The sequence below is a fragment of the Aureobasidium melanogenum genome, assembly GCF_000721775.1.
Source record: "Aureobasidium melanogenum CBS 110374 unplaced genomic scaffold scaffold_2, whole genome shotgun sequence".
NCBI classification, from domain to species: domain Eukaryota; kingdom Fungi; phylum Ascomycota; class Dothideomycetes; order Dothideales; family Saccotheciaceae; genus Aureobasidium; species Aureobasidium melanogenum.
In genome coordinates this window covers 1,560,544-1,573,851 of record NW_024470054.1, presented here as the reverse complement: position 1 = coordinate 1,573,851, position 13,308 = coordinate 1,560,544, and the positions used below count along the sequence as shown (strand labels likewise).

The window sequence follows — 13,308 nt, the reverse complement described above, 5'->3', positions numbered from 1 at the left end:
GCCACAAACTTCTGCGTTGCACATTCTACCACGTCATCCTTCGAACCACATCCTTGACCCAACCGCGAACCGCCGCCTCGACGACTGCACGCCTCAATTCACCACCATGAAGCCTGTCGTATCCGCCTTTAATGCCTGGACATGGTGCGCTCTTCTTGTGTCGACTTTCCTTGGGATCCTATTAACGTAGCGACAGTGTTGTCATCTCCGTCTTCGCCATCGTCATTCTCTCCGTCATTGGTGCTCTCTTCAAGACAAACAACCACTCCATGATGGGTTCTGAGGAAGACCCCGCCGACGGCGCTGCCGTCGCTGCCTCTGTCTTTGGTGCCGTTGCCATCTATGGCGTATGTCACTCTACTGCTCCTTACCCTCGCATTCTCCTTGTACTGATTGCCATCCCAGGCTTTCCTCGTCTTTTGCGCCGGCCAAGCTTATCTGCACCAACGAGACAGATCAAGAGGCGCCATTGCCCTGTCATAATCCCACAAAATCCCTACACAGAGCAACAGATACCTTCGGTAATCTGACCCTCGTTTTTCGACATCATGACCATCACCACCACTTTTGCTTTCTCGGCGCGGCGTTAATCTTTCTTCGAGGTTCGGTTTGTTATAGACATTTTCCATTGGGAGGCAACCGGGCGCAATCACCCTTGTGTATACCTATCATCTATCTTTTGCAAGTTTGCAGCTTCCATCTACTTCGACCTGTCCTGTAACGCCGCCGTCCATGTTGATATCCGTTAAATGCATCATAACTCCACCAACCATCAGAAGTTAACATCAGAATCCATCGTCACTCTCTTCGTCATCCTTGGGCTTCAGCCATTTGCTCATGTACGGTCCGTCGAGCCAATATCCGAGCTTGGCGTAGTAGCTGCGTACTCCCACACCTGAAATGATGCTGAGTTTCTCACTACCATGCTCGTCACGCGCGATTCTCTCAGCCTCTTCCATCAATAGCGTACCGTAACCTTGGTGTTGGAACTTTCTGGGATCGCGCCCATGCACCGGCACTGCCGAGCCGTACACATGTAGCTCACGCACCAAACTCGTCGGCTGTCCAGTGAGCTCTGGTCGGAACGTGTGCGTTGAGCTGCATTTGCGTAGACGTAACAAACCAATCAGGATATCTTGCTTAGGGTCCTCGTAAGCCAGGAAGGTTTCCCATCCACCATTTGCTGTGTAGTCTCGGCGGACCAATTCGACTTGCGAGGGTCGAATCTTGTTTTTGACCTCGTTGATACCAACCTCGCGAGTACGGACATCACGACATGTGGTGCCAAAGTCCTTCATACGAGACAAAGCCAGCTCGCGTAAGTTGCCGTTCTCAACGCCTGATGTAACAAGAGGCATGGGAATATCACGCTGTACACGATAGATACGGGTCCATGGCGGTACCAGGGCTAGGATGCGAGCAACCAGATCGATCAGCGCATTGGGTGTGTAGTTCTTGTAGCGACCCGTTCTCCAGAGCTCGTACAGTCCAGTTCCTCGAATGACCAATGTAGGGTAAATTTTGAGACCGTCGGTTCTGAAAGCAGGGTTCTCAAAGTACTCTCTGAACTGATCCAGATCTCTCTCCATGCCAACATTGGGCAGGTCAGGCATCATATGACTTACGACCTTGAAGCCTGCATCCTTTGCCAATTTGAATGTCTCTGCGACTGCTGCTACTGTGTGGCCTCTGTTGGTATCACGCGCGACATCCTCGTACAAGGACTGGACACCAATCTCTAGACGGGTACATCCATAACGCAGCATATCGCTCAGGTGTTGGTCCAAGCAGTAGTCGGGTCTCGTCTCAATGGTGATACCAACGCATTTTGTGCTGCTCATCTCACCAGCCAAGACAGCCTCATCGACGTTGGTCGCCTGGAAACCACTGAGGGCATTGTGTAGTTGGGATATGAACTCTTCTCTGTAGCTGACTGGAAGCGACATGAAGGTACCACCCATGATAATGTATTCAACCTTGTCAACAGAGTGACCCAGAGATTTGATCTGATCGACTCTTCCTCTTGCTTGTTCAAAAGGGTCGTATCTCGCGCGGATGGCACGCATCGAAGTAGGTTCGTAGCCGGTGTAGGATTGGGTTGAGTACTCAAAATCGGAATCAGGACCTCCAGGACAATAAACACAAATGTTGCCAGTGTATGAGATATGCGGACATCTGTGCGGCTTGCACATGACAGCGACGACGGCGATACCAGAAGCACTTCGGATGGGCTTTGCGATCAGGCGTGGCAAGATGTATTTCTTGTAGTGCTCGGGGACGGCATTGATAATGGCGGTGAGGGGTGGAGTGTTGCTGAGGAAGTGCTTTTTGGCAATGTTGTTGCGTAGCGTGTTGAGGTTCAGGTCCTTCTTGGGTTTCTTGCCATCCAGTTGACTCTCGTAGTCTTCGACTAATGCGTTCGCCACATCCGAGCAGGCTCTAAGATACCTCTCGCTTTCGGGAGCGAGCTTGACTCCCTTGGGGACCTTACTATGTTTAGTCTTGGACTCGGTGGTCATGGTCATGGTGGCCATGGTGGACTGTAGCTTTTGCAAGCTCGCAGCGGCGAGGCTGAGTTGACGGTTGATGCCTCTGCAGGAGGATGGTTGTCGAGGTCTGTCGAAGGTTGAAAGACCGAGTTGTTGGTCGAGCAGGAGCAGAACTATGACGATTATGTGCGCCTGGTCGAGATGGATGCGGAGTGAATGACAAAAAGTTGATCAAAAGTTTCCCCGCATGAGGCAGGCGCGAGTCGTGTATGCAAGAGCCAAGGGCGCGGGCTCGAGAAGGCTTGAATCGGCTGAAGCCGGCGCTTTTGCTTGGTCTTCGCAAACCTGGTCGGGAAACAGCTGGGTCAAGAAGTTATTGTTGTTTTGTCCAGTACCTCCTTCCTCACCACCTCCACCCCTCTCTTTTCCTCAACAATGCAGTCAATCAGACAGCCTTTGGGCCGCGTTGCCCAGCGCGTCGCCCAGCGCTCTTACAGCAGCTCCTCGTACCTGACCACCAACACAAACCTCCGTATCAACGACCAGACCAAGGTCATCTTCCAGGGCTTCACTGGCAAGCAGGGAACCTTCCACGCCCAGCAGGCCATTGAGTACGGCACCCAAGTCGTCGGTGGCACCAACCCCAAGAAGGCCGGAGAGACACACTTGGGCAAGCCCGTCTTCGCAACCGTCGCCGATGCTGTCAAGGAGACTGGCGCTACCGCTTCCGCCATCTTCGTCCCTCCTCCCGTCGCCGCAAAGGGTATCGAGGAGGCCATTGAGGCCGAGATCCCTCTCGTTGTCTGTATCACCGAGGGTATTCCCCAGCACGACATGGTCCGCATCACCGACATCCTCAAGACCCAGAGCAAGACCAGACTCGTCGGTCCCAACTGCCCTGGTATCATCGCTCCTGTATGATCTTCAAGACACCCAATAGTGCGCCGTTACATCTCTGACCATGCTATAGGGCCAATGCAAGATCGGTATCATGCCTGGCTTCATCCACAAGCGCGGTCGCATTGGTATTGTCTCCCGTTCCGGTACCCTCACCTACGAGGCCGTCAACCAGACCACCCAGACCGGTCTTGGTCAGTCGCTCGTCGTCGGTATCGGTGGTGACCCCTTCTCTGGTACCAACTTCATCGACTGCCTCAAGGTCTTCCTCGAGGATGCCGAGACTGATGGTATCATCATGATTGGTGAGATTGGTGGTTCCGCTGAGGAGGACGCCGCAGACTTCCTCAAGGAGTACAACACTGCCAACAAGCCCGTTGTCTCTTTCATTGCTGGTATCTCTGCTCCTCCTGGCAGACGTATGGGTCACGCTGGTGAGTAGACCTGATGTACTTGATTCGACTTTGCATTTCTGACAAATCAAACAGGTGCCATCGTTAGCGGTGGAAAGGGTGGTGCCGACTCCAAGATCTCGGCTCTCGAGGCTGCTGGTGTCATTGTCGAGCGCAGCCCTGCTTCTCTCGGTAAGACCATGCACGCAGAGTTCGTTAAGCGCGACATGATCTAAATCCGTGCTTTCACTCCGTAATACCCACTTGAAGTTTTAGTAGACCACCGGGACATGGTCTGGGATGTTGAGGGAAAGAGAGAACCCATTGTGTATAGGCCGGCGCAGACTCCAGTAACCTCTCTTAGAAACCTTTCTTGTTCTAGTTTCTTATATTTTTCCCGATTTTCATTATCATGCGCGCATGGGTTCGGCAGGCTCTTTATCTGTTCGGGTAGTTCTTTCTGATCAAATCTACTTGCGGAAGTCTGGGATTCGGATCTGACCCTTGGGATTCAAGTGCATTGTGCATCACAGCTTGAAATGTGGATTATCTATGTCTACTTCAGAACGAATCGCTCATCGTCATCACTTTTCACAACGCGAGACCCGTGTTCCACCAACGGTCTCCCTTGTGCCACCAAATAACACCTCCCCACCAGCACCAGAATCCATCGCCTTTCCCACCCAAGCCCAGCGCTCGGAGCGGACTGACAGGCAGCGGCTCAAACAACCAGATACCACCGCGGGCAAAGTCGTCGCATAGCAGCGGCGCGGTATAGTAGAACCACACATGGACGTAGACAAAATTGGCTGTACGTTGCAACCACGTGGGTGATCGCTGCACCACACCGAGCCTACGCAGGAGCGACGTGAGTGCTAGCTGTGCACTTATACCTCCGATCTGTGAGATGAAAAACAAGAAAGGACCGGAAAGCGGATACGTATGCCCTAGCTGCGTGTAGCTGCCGCAAGCGTGCAGCATACCCGACAGCGCGAATGCGATGGACAGCGACAAGAACTTTCCAGTGGCCGACCTTGGATTGATGTCCAATACCTCCATCAATTTTGAGGCGGGGGCTTCGAAGGCGTAACGGAAGGTCTGATGCCACCAGCCACCCCACCAACCCGCGAGTCCTTTATCGAGCACGTTGCTGAATGAGCCAAAGCTATCAGGATACATCCAGGGCTCACCTCGTACGCCAATATACCGAGGGCCGATCATACCGACGAAGAAAAGAGGACCCAGCGCGAAGATAGCCTGCAGTGCTGTGTAAACTGCGGTCAAGCTGAGCAACAGACGAGCGCTTCGCACCGCGACGGGAGAAGTTTGAAGAGATGCTGGTAGGTAGTTCGGCGTCGCCGCAACATTTCCATCCCAGAAGTAAGCGTCATGTGAAAGCAAGGTTTTCAATACATCAAGAATCACAATATCGCGACAGACGATCCAAAGGTTGGCTTTCAGCAGAGAGGACTTGTCGTGATAGCGGTGGACACCGGTACGGCTGACCAGAGTTTTCTTCTCGTCTTCTTCTGGTGGCGGCGTGCCAGAGTTTCCAGAAAGCTGTGCTTGTACCCATAGTGGTGGCGAGGGCAACCCGAAGATTCGCCAGTTCCATCCCATGCCCCTGAAGTTGGCGAAGATATCTGCGACCCAGTCGAGACGCTCCACGAATGGCGCCGATGGATAGCCTTGCCAGGCAAGGGTACCAGTTCTTTGAGATGGCGTCTGTGTCTTGCCTACTTTGCTTGTACGGCTGTGCAAAGTTGAGCCGCTTTGGAAAGCAGTCCCAGTTGCGTGGCCGTTCGACTCTGCAGTCTGTGGAGGTGTAGACGCAGAGATCAAATCCAATTGCGATTCTTTCCTTTCAATTCTCGAGAAGTCTTGCTGCACGTCGTTGATCACAAGCATCATACCGCACCACAGTATTGACCAGGCAGATATCAGACCGACACCAAATGCGGCGGCTGGATTGCGTGCCCGAAAGCTTCTGATGTTCCAGATAGCAAATACAGTGATGAAGGTCCATGCTGCAAAACGAGCTTTGCGAAGCCATGGCCGTGATCGATGGTCTACGAGAAGATAGAGAATGACTACCGTGGCACCTAGAGTTCCGAAGGGGTAGGTGAAAGGGTAGTAGTCTCCAGATGCCAGTAGTCTGTCATATTGTCCATTCAAACGGTCTATTATGTCGTAGTGCGTGACCGGAATGAATGCTTCTTTGAGATGCATGCCTTGATTTGAATCAGGATGTAGGCACCTGATAATATGCTCAAGGAAAGGTCCTACGAGTGGTACTAGCCCATGTGCTGGACGAGTTTCCTGGGAGATCTGAAATCTACTGGACGTGGCGTAGAATGAAGAGATGAGATGGACGGTCCAATAAACACATCGTCCACGACATCACGTACCTATCGGCGACTCGTCCAGTCTAACCTGTTCCAGTATTTGGAAAACAAGATGGCGCGTGGCACTGTTTTGGCAGAGTCTCGATGACGTTCGAAAGTGCGGATGGTCTGTGCTTGTGGGTGGGACAGAGCCTCTGGCTGGTGGCTGGACTGCGGTGGAGAACGTCTGCCAAAGAATTCGTGAGGTGCTTGCGTGCAGTTTGTATTCGAACGGCGAGCCATTACCACCTTGTGCATATTGCCTTGTTTATTCCACTGTCCAAAGAGAGCAGAAGCTCCCAGTAGCCGCAAACATGGTCAACATCACGGAAAAGATCAAGGAGTATGTCTAAGAGGAAAGAAAAACAATTCTTACAGCATAAAACTAATTGTTCCTCAGGATCGAGGCCGAAATGGCCAGGACGCAGAGTACGTATGATTGAATTAGCAGACATTGAATCAAATGGCTAACACAATTCGCAGAAAATAAAGCAACAGGTGCGATCCGAATGCTTACTCGAATACAGAAAACACGCACTAACACCGGTTAGAATATCACTTGGGTCTTCTCAAGGGGTCAGTACAAGAACATTGCCAGAAAGAGATGAATGCTTACTATCGTCAAGAAAGCTTGCTCGTCTGAGAGCGCAACTGCTAGAGCCTGCCCCAGGTGCTGGCGGCCCTGGTGGAGAAGGATTTGATGTCAGTAAAAGTGGTGATGCTCGTATTGCGCTCGTCGGTTTCCCCTCGTAAGTAATACTCAGCCTTTTTGTTGTAGTGTTGCTTGCTGATTCTTGTTTCTCAGGGTCGGCAAATCAACATTCATGGGAAAGATCACAAAAACAAAGTCCGAGGTTGCAGCATATGCTTTCACCACACTTACCGCTATCCCTGGTGTGCTCGAGTACGGAGGTGCTGAAGTTCAGATTCTCGATTTGCCAGGTATCATCGAAGGTGCTGCAGAAGGCAAAGGTCGTGGACGACAAGTCATTAGTGCTGCTAAGGTATACTTGCGCTCTTGTGCCGTTTTTGATTCTCCTTGCTGACTATCTGTAGACTAGCGACATGATTTTGATGGTCTTGGATGCAACGAAGAGAGCTGAGCAAAGAGCTCTGCTAGAGGCTGAACTAGAGGCTGTCGGCATCAGATTGAACAAAGAACCCCCGTGAGTAAATGTGCTCCCGACTTCCGCTGCAACGTGCTCAAACAAGACAGGAATATCTACCTGAAGCCCAAAAAAGCTGGTGGCATGAAAATTACCTTCCAAACGCCTCCCAAGAACGGCCTCGACGAGAAGATGCTGTACAACATCCTCCGCGATTACAAGATCTTGAATTGCGAAGTGCTTGTTCGTGATGAGAATGGTATGTGTAGACAAGTACGGGAATTCAAGTTGCGCTAACAGTTGCCAGTCACTGTCGATGACTTTATCGATGTGATCATGAAGGACCATCGTACATATATCAGATGGCAAGTCCTCTTCTCATAAGACAAATATTACGTTGCCACTAACGCCTAAGAAGCCTCTACGTTTACAACAAGGTTGATGCCATCGGTCTCGAACACATGGACATGCTAGCAAGAGAACCCAATACTGTCATCATGAGTTGCGAGCTTGATCTCGGCGTCAGGGACGTAGTAGATCGATGCTGGGAAGAACTTCGCTTGATTCGTGTCTACACCAAGAGGCAAGTCTTTTTCTACTCTTTTCTTCTGCAGCAACAGCCTTTCGCTTTCCACACGACTGCAAGCTAACGACTTCAACAGAAAGGGTATCGACCCAGACTTTAGCGAGGCACTTATTGTTCGTGGCAATTCGACAATCGAAGATGTTTGCGATGCCATCCATCGCAGTCTCAAGGATAGCTTCAAGTATGCGTTGGTTTGGGGCGCCTCTGCCAAGCACATACCCCAAAGGGTTGGTCTGGGTCACGTTGTCTCTGACGAGGATGTGGTGTCGATTGTTGGTACAAAATCTGGTCTTGCAGCAAAGTAGTGGAATTAGAAGCTAAGAGAATGCTTATCTATGTTCGCCAAAGGATGGTCATGACAACCACAGAGCAATTGAAAGTTACATACTCAAAGAATAATAGTGGTGCAAGACAAAAAATTGTCGCGATGCTGCAATTGACACTTTCCCTTCTGATTACGAACCTGATTGTAGCGATATCTGCATTACTGCGACAGACGCATGGACATGTCAGTGCGACATGGAAGAGGAAGAAAGTCTGGAAGGTGGTGATGGTATGAAAAGGTAACGAAGCTTCTCCACAGCAGTTGGTCAAGCTTCACATGCCGCAAGCGAAGGCGGGCAAGTGCTCTTGATGCATCGTGCATGCTGCTGCTGTTTGTCTTGCGACTCCATTTTTCTGTAACCAACGTATCCTAGTGAGCGGTTCGCACCACTCATCCAAACATGGCCGAGCTCACGTCGACCAAACTCAATCCCGACCAGCATCTGCTGCTGGTATGCGTCACCGCTCCGCCATCAATGTAGTTGTCGATTGACACAGCGAACAGGACCAACCCCTTCTACGAGTGCCCTTCGAACTGACACGCAAGAATTTCGCTCAGGCACGACGACACATCGAGAAGACGTCGGCCGAGACCCTTGCCGCTCTCAACGCTGCTGCTACCGCTGCTCCATCAGCCACTCCCGACCACACTCTAGCCTCGATCGACGCCATGATAGCCAAAGCTCAGACTCTCAAGCGCAAGTTGGAAGCTCTTCATGCCGAAGAAGACATGCTGCATCGCCACCAGCGAGCCCGCATCAACCACCTACAAGACCTGCACGACATCCCCAACCTCGCCGACGTCAAATACGACGACTGGAGCAAAGTCCGTCTGGATCGCATGCTGGTCGACTATCTGTTGCGGCAGGGTTATGTTCAGAGCGCCAGTCAGTTGGCCAAGGAAAAGAAGATAGAAGACCTGGTCGACGTCCAAGCCTTTGTTGAATCTAGTCGCATAGAACATAGCCTGCAGAACGGCCGTACCCAGGAATGCCTGGCCTGGTGTTCAGAGAATAAGCAGACCCTGAAGAAGATCAACAGCAACCTGGAGCTCGAGTTACGCTTGCAGCAATTCATTGAGCTTGTCAGGAGTGGAGACCCGCAGAAGCTGATCGAGGCCACCCTGCACGCAAGGAAGCATCTAGGCACACACCAGAATGATTCATACGGTCTGCGTGCCGGAGGCCTGCTTGCTAATCCTCCGAATACCATGACAGAGCCTTATAAGGTATCTGCCCGCCAGAGCTTTCTTCGTATGCCATCACTGACCCTCTTCTAGACCATGTACTCAGCCGCTCGCTGGCAACAACTCTCTGAGCTCTTTGTCAAGACACACCACGAAATCTTCTCGCTGCCGCCACGACCTCTACTCCACACTGCTCTGTCTGCCGGCCTCAGCGCTCTGAAGACGCCGGCCTGTCACTCACATTACGCTTCCTCTTCATCAAATGCTTCCTCATCAACCACACCCGTCTGTCCTATTTGTTCGACCGAGCTCAATGAACTCGCTCGTACCGTTCCCTACGCCCACCACAGCAAAAGCTATGTCGAAGACGATCCAGTCATGCTGCCTAACGGCCGCATCTATGGCAGAGGCAGACTCATGGCGCTGAACGAAAAAATCGGCACTGCCGAAGGCAAAGTCAGAGACCCCACCGACCTCTCCCAAGAGTTTGATGAGGGTGACATCAAGAAGGTCTACATATCATAATTTCCTTTCTGTAATTGGGCTTCTGCGATTGCGTGCATTGGTATATCACATTGGGCGTTCTTGGTTATTTTGGCTCGTTCTTGGGTTAGCGAGGGGCTTCATAGACACCAGAGTTTGGGTGTAGCATCTGGGGACACCGTAGGCGTATTTCTTCCACTCGATCACGAATGAAACGTATTTATGACTTGTGTTTGTTCTTCCAACCTCGTCGCCTTCCTCGAATCATGATGAGTTCATGCTCAGCAGCCTCTCAGCTCTAAGCACTTGCACTTACCAGACTCGTCCGAGTACAACTTTTTCAGCATGCAGAGTGTTATTTTTGACAGGACATATGGATTCTCATTTCTCATTTCTGCTTTATCGAACTTGCTAAGCACTGCTTGATCTGTATTGGGGGAACGACTGGAACAAAGGAAAACGTGCTAAGTATTCTTTTTGGTCAAGACAAAGGCAGGCCGTCGAAAATCCTCTCCAACTGTTTTCTGATTTTGCAAAGAAAACCATTCCTCCTGTTGCTTATGTTTTTTGTCTTCTCCGTATCATTCGGGTGTAGTCTGCTGTGAAAGGAAAACGCTCATGCTGTTGCTCTTTGGGGTATCGTGCTGGATCAGACAGAATAAAAGAAAACGCCGTGCTGTCATAGTGGCAGCTCAAAGGTGATGAAAAAAAGCCTCCGGTGGATGAGATGATAGGGACGAGACGAAAGACCAAAATAGAGAAATGTGGACGTGCATCCCACCAACTCAAAGTCGATCAAGCTCAGCTTGAATCATCCATCGTGAGGTAGGAGCCGTCTTCTTTCTGGTTTTCGAAGCCAGGTGTTTTATAATTGTGATGGTTTTGGGTGACACGCAGGTGTCAAAGGATCAAGTTTGATGTTCTTTGATCGAGACAAGTAACCGGTGTACCTCAGTGGTGAGAGGTGGTTTGCTTGTAATCGGTGTAGATGTTGCTGCCATTGCCAAAATTGGAGACGTCAGCGAAATCTGCATACTGCTCCATGTTGGGCTTCATGTCGTTGCCGTCAGTCTGCATCTGCGCACTATCGTCCGAATAGAGCTGCTGCTGAGGAAGCATGTTGCTGGCAGGACCGCTGTCAAAGCTGTAGTTGCCCAGCTCGTTCTCGAGTTGAATATGCTCTCTAGGCAGAATAGCGGTGCTGTTCATGATACCCAAGCCATAAGGTGAACCATGATTGTTGACGTTGCCGTATCCATGACCGTGGCCATTGTTGTACTGCTGCATAGGGTAGCCGCCCTGTCCCTGCATTCCAAGATCCCAGCTCTGTTGTTGCTTTCCTCCAGAAGCCATAGCCGACACACCGTGTCCGTGGGCAAAAGAGGAGTTGTGACTCGGCATCATATGATTACCGTAGCCATTGCTGGGGTAGCTGTGGGCTAGGTAGTTGTTCTGCATCTGGGGGTGGAAATTGTTTGGGTTGAACTGAGCAGAAGTGTCGAACATAGACTGGCTGGGGACTGTCGACATAGTGGACTGTGAATCGAAGCTGTGACTGGCTTGATGTCTACCCATCTGGAATTGGCCCTGAGGAAGATCTGCGAGCATATTCTCGAGCGATTGGGCCGGTATGCTGGGAGCTTTCATGCCGACTCTGCCATAGCTCTGACCAGACTTCTCTGTTTCGTTGATCGCGGCTGAAACGGTCTTGGGAGCAGTGAGATTCTCAAGCACAGGAGTAGCGTTGACCATGGCCTTCTTTCTGGGAGCTCTCGGTTTCTTTGATGGGGTCGCAGCCTGCACAATGTTGGTTCCGGGCGAATTGAACGCCATTGCTGACATCTTCTTGTTGAGTGTCGAGGGTGTCTTTTTCGACTTTGTCACTCCCTTGGGCTTGGAGGGTGTGACGCTAGTAGCAGGCTTTGCAGCCGGCTTTCTCTTCGATGCTGCAGGTGTGTTCTGAGCCTTACGAGTCGGCTTTTCGCTGTAAGCAGCATCGTCATCTTGCTCTACCTTGACGACCTTCTTGTGAGATCTGCCCTTCTTCTCGCTTGAAGCAATTGGAGCACTCTCTTCCCTGTCGGCATCCTCTTTGACTGTTTGCTTGCTCTTCTTCTTGCTTGCAGCGCTTGCGGGTTTTGATGCTCGGAGTGCCTTGGCCGGAGTCTCGGGAGGTTCTCGCGACATATTCACCTCAGTTCCTGTTGTAGGGTCAAAATGAGGAAGGTCGGGTCTGCCAGCAACAGGTAGTGGGGTATAATAAGGCCGCATGGTACCAGGAGCGCCATCAGCCTGGTTGTCGCGTCCAGGCTTGGTGTAGGTAAGGGTGCTCCAGACTTTGACATCCTTTTCGGTGACATTTCCGAGCTTGTCTGAGTCCGTCTTTCTCTTGCTCGGGACTAGTGGGGGCACAGGAAGCCCATAGTAGATACGAGCCTTACGTGCCTTTGTGAGGTGCTGCGGCAATGCTTGACTTTCAGGTCTGGAATCAGCTTGGATATGCCTGCATACCCTGGCATACGGGATTGTGACATTGTCCATTTCGAGTTCGTAGATCAAGGCCATCAGTGCAAGTTGGTCCTGGCCGGCTGCCAATGCGTTAGTATGTCATGAGCTGCGTTGAGTCTTGTAGTCTTACTGTGCCAGCGAATGAGGGAACGTGTGCCACTGTATGGCTTGCGTTTGCCTTTCTTCCTCTGACCGTCTTCCTCCTCTTTGGTCTCCTCGTCCGCTTCCTCGTACTCATCGTCATCCTCGAATTCATCATCAGAGTCACGCTCTTCGTTCTTCAGAGGAATTTCGTCTTCATCGTCCTCTTCCTCAGGGGCTGTGATATCATGCTCAATTGATTCTGCAAAGGGGCCTTGATCATGCTGTGTGGTGTAGGGAAAGGAGTTGCTGTTGAGGCTGGAGGCCATCGCGAGCTGGTGCTGCTCGTGGCCTTGCTGCGAGTTTGGAGAGGACATGTGACCATCGAGACCAGAAGAAGCGAAGGATCGTTGTTGCTCATCGCTGTCGAGTAAGGGAAGACTACCTTGGCCGCTGTTGTGGTTGTCATTGCTGAACATGTCGAAAGCAAGATTGTTGTTGTAGCTATGATAGAGGTCGAGAGGATTTAGATCGAAGCTGTCATGAACGGCATCATGCATGTTATTCGGATATCTCTGAGACACATCGTGATCGTTCTCTTCCAGATAATCGTCAATGTCCCTCATGGTGTATCTGCAAACGTTAGCTGCATCGGGCAACTCGCGGGGCGGATGGAAAAGAAGAATCCTGTAAGAGTGGACTTACGAGATCTTGACAGTACTGGCTGATACTTATAGATGGATGGGCAGATCGGTTAGGTAAGAAGCATACCCAGCAATGCAATGCTCAAGAGAGACTGTTCGCAAGGACGTCAGCGAGGATAGGAGTGAAAGCAGACAGCTAGGCAAAGTGTCCTTGAGTCGTCGTGCGCT

General features: G+C 51.2%; 7 protein-coding genes across 7 annotated transcripts; 4 read left to right on the top strand and 3 right to left on the bottom strand.

Annotated features, from left to right (window-relative positions):
* Nucleotides 1-106: 106 nt before the first annotated feature.
* M437DRAFT_81305 (uncharacterized protein) lies at nucleotides 107-483 on the top strand (the record flags this gene model as incomplete). The annotated part of the gene is made up of 3 exons (XM_041027528.1): nucleotides 107-144; nucleotides 197-347; nucleotides 406-483. 3 exons carry the CDS (start codon nucleotides 107-109, stop codon nucleotides 481-483), a joined length of 267 nt encoding a protein of 88 aa, XP_040883853.1.
* A 302-nt stretch (nucleotides 484-785) lies between these two features.
* M437DRAFT_39256 (histone acetyltransferase) lies at nucleotides 786-2,534 on the bottom strand (the record flags this gene model as incomplete). Its single annotated transcript, XM_041019977.1, has 1 exon — nucleotides 786-2,534. One exon carries the CDS (start codon nucleotides 2,532-2,534, stop codon nucleotides 786-788), a length of 1,749 nt encoding a protein of 582 aa, XP_040883852.1.
* Nucleotides 2,535-2,924: 390 nt separating this feature from the next.
* On the top strand, nucleotides 2,925-4,014 carry M437DRAFT_39528 (alpha subunit of succinyl-CoA ligase; the record flags this gene model as incomplete). The annotated part of the gene is made up of 3 exons (XM_041020027.1): nucleotides 2,925-3,404; nucleotides 3,460-3,820; nucleotides 3,875-4,014. The coding sequence occupies 3 exons, from the start codon at nucleotides 2,925-2,927 to the stop codon at nucleotides 4,012-4,014; spliced, it is 981 nt and encodes a 326-aa protein (XP_040883851.1).
* A 355-nt stretch (nucleotides 4,015-4,369) lies between these two features.
* Nucleotides 4,370-6,007, bottom strand: M437DRAFT_39967 (uncharacterized protein; the record flags this gene model as incomplete). Its single annotated transcript, XM_041020109.1, has 1 exon — nucleotides 4,370-6,007. One exon carries the CDS (start codon nucleotides 6,005-6,007, stop codon nucleotides 4,370-4,372), a length of 1,638 nt encoding a protein of 545 aa, XP_040883850.1.
* Nucleotides 6,008-6,476: 469 nt separating this feature from the next.
* Nucleotides 6,477-8,159, top strand: M437DRAFT_72350 (P-loop containing nucleoside triphosphate hydrolase protein; the record flags this gene model as incomplete). Its single annotated transcript, XM_041025844.1, has 10 exons — nucleotides 6,477-6,505; nucleotides 6,563-6,591; nucleotides 6,714-6,738; nucleotides 6,789-6,911; nucleotides 6,968-7,166; nucleotides 7,219-7,328; nucleotides 7,379-7,527; nucleotides 7,576-7,633; nucleotides 7,687-7,851; nucleotides 7,931-8,159. The coding sequence occupies 10 exons, from the start codon at nucleotides 6,477-6,479 to the stop codon at nucleotides 8,157-8,159; spliced, it is 1,116 nt and encodes a 371-aa protein (XP_040883849.1).
* A 512-nt stretch (nucleotides 8,160-8,671) lies between these two features.
* Nucleotides 8,672-9,889, top strand: M437DRAFT_38866 (uncharacterized protein; the record flags this gene model as incomplete). The annotated part of the gene is made up of 2 exons (XM_041019909.1): nucleotides 8,672-9,406; nucleotides 9,458-9,889. Coding segments are annotated over 2 exons (1,167 nt in total), but the record flags the coding sequence as incomplete, so codon positions are not given.
* Nucleotides 9,890-10,798: 909 nt separating this feature from the next.
* On the bottom strand, nucleotides 10,799-13,062 carry M437DRAFT_62995 (uncharacterized protein; the record flags this gene model as incomplete). Its single annotated transcript, XM_041024183.1, has 2 exons — nucleotides 10,799-12,435; nucleotides 12,486-13,062. 2 exons carry the CDS (start codon nucleotides 13,060-13,062, stop codon nucleotides 10,799-10,801), a joined length of 2,214 nt encoding a protein of 737 aa, XP_040883847.1.
* Nucleotides 13,063-13,308: the final 246 nt, after the last annotated feature.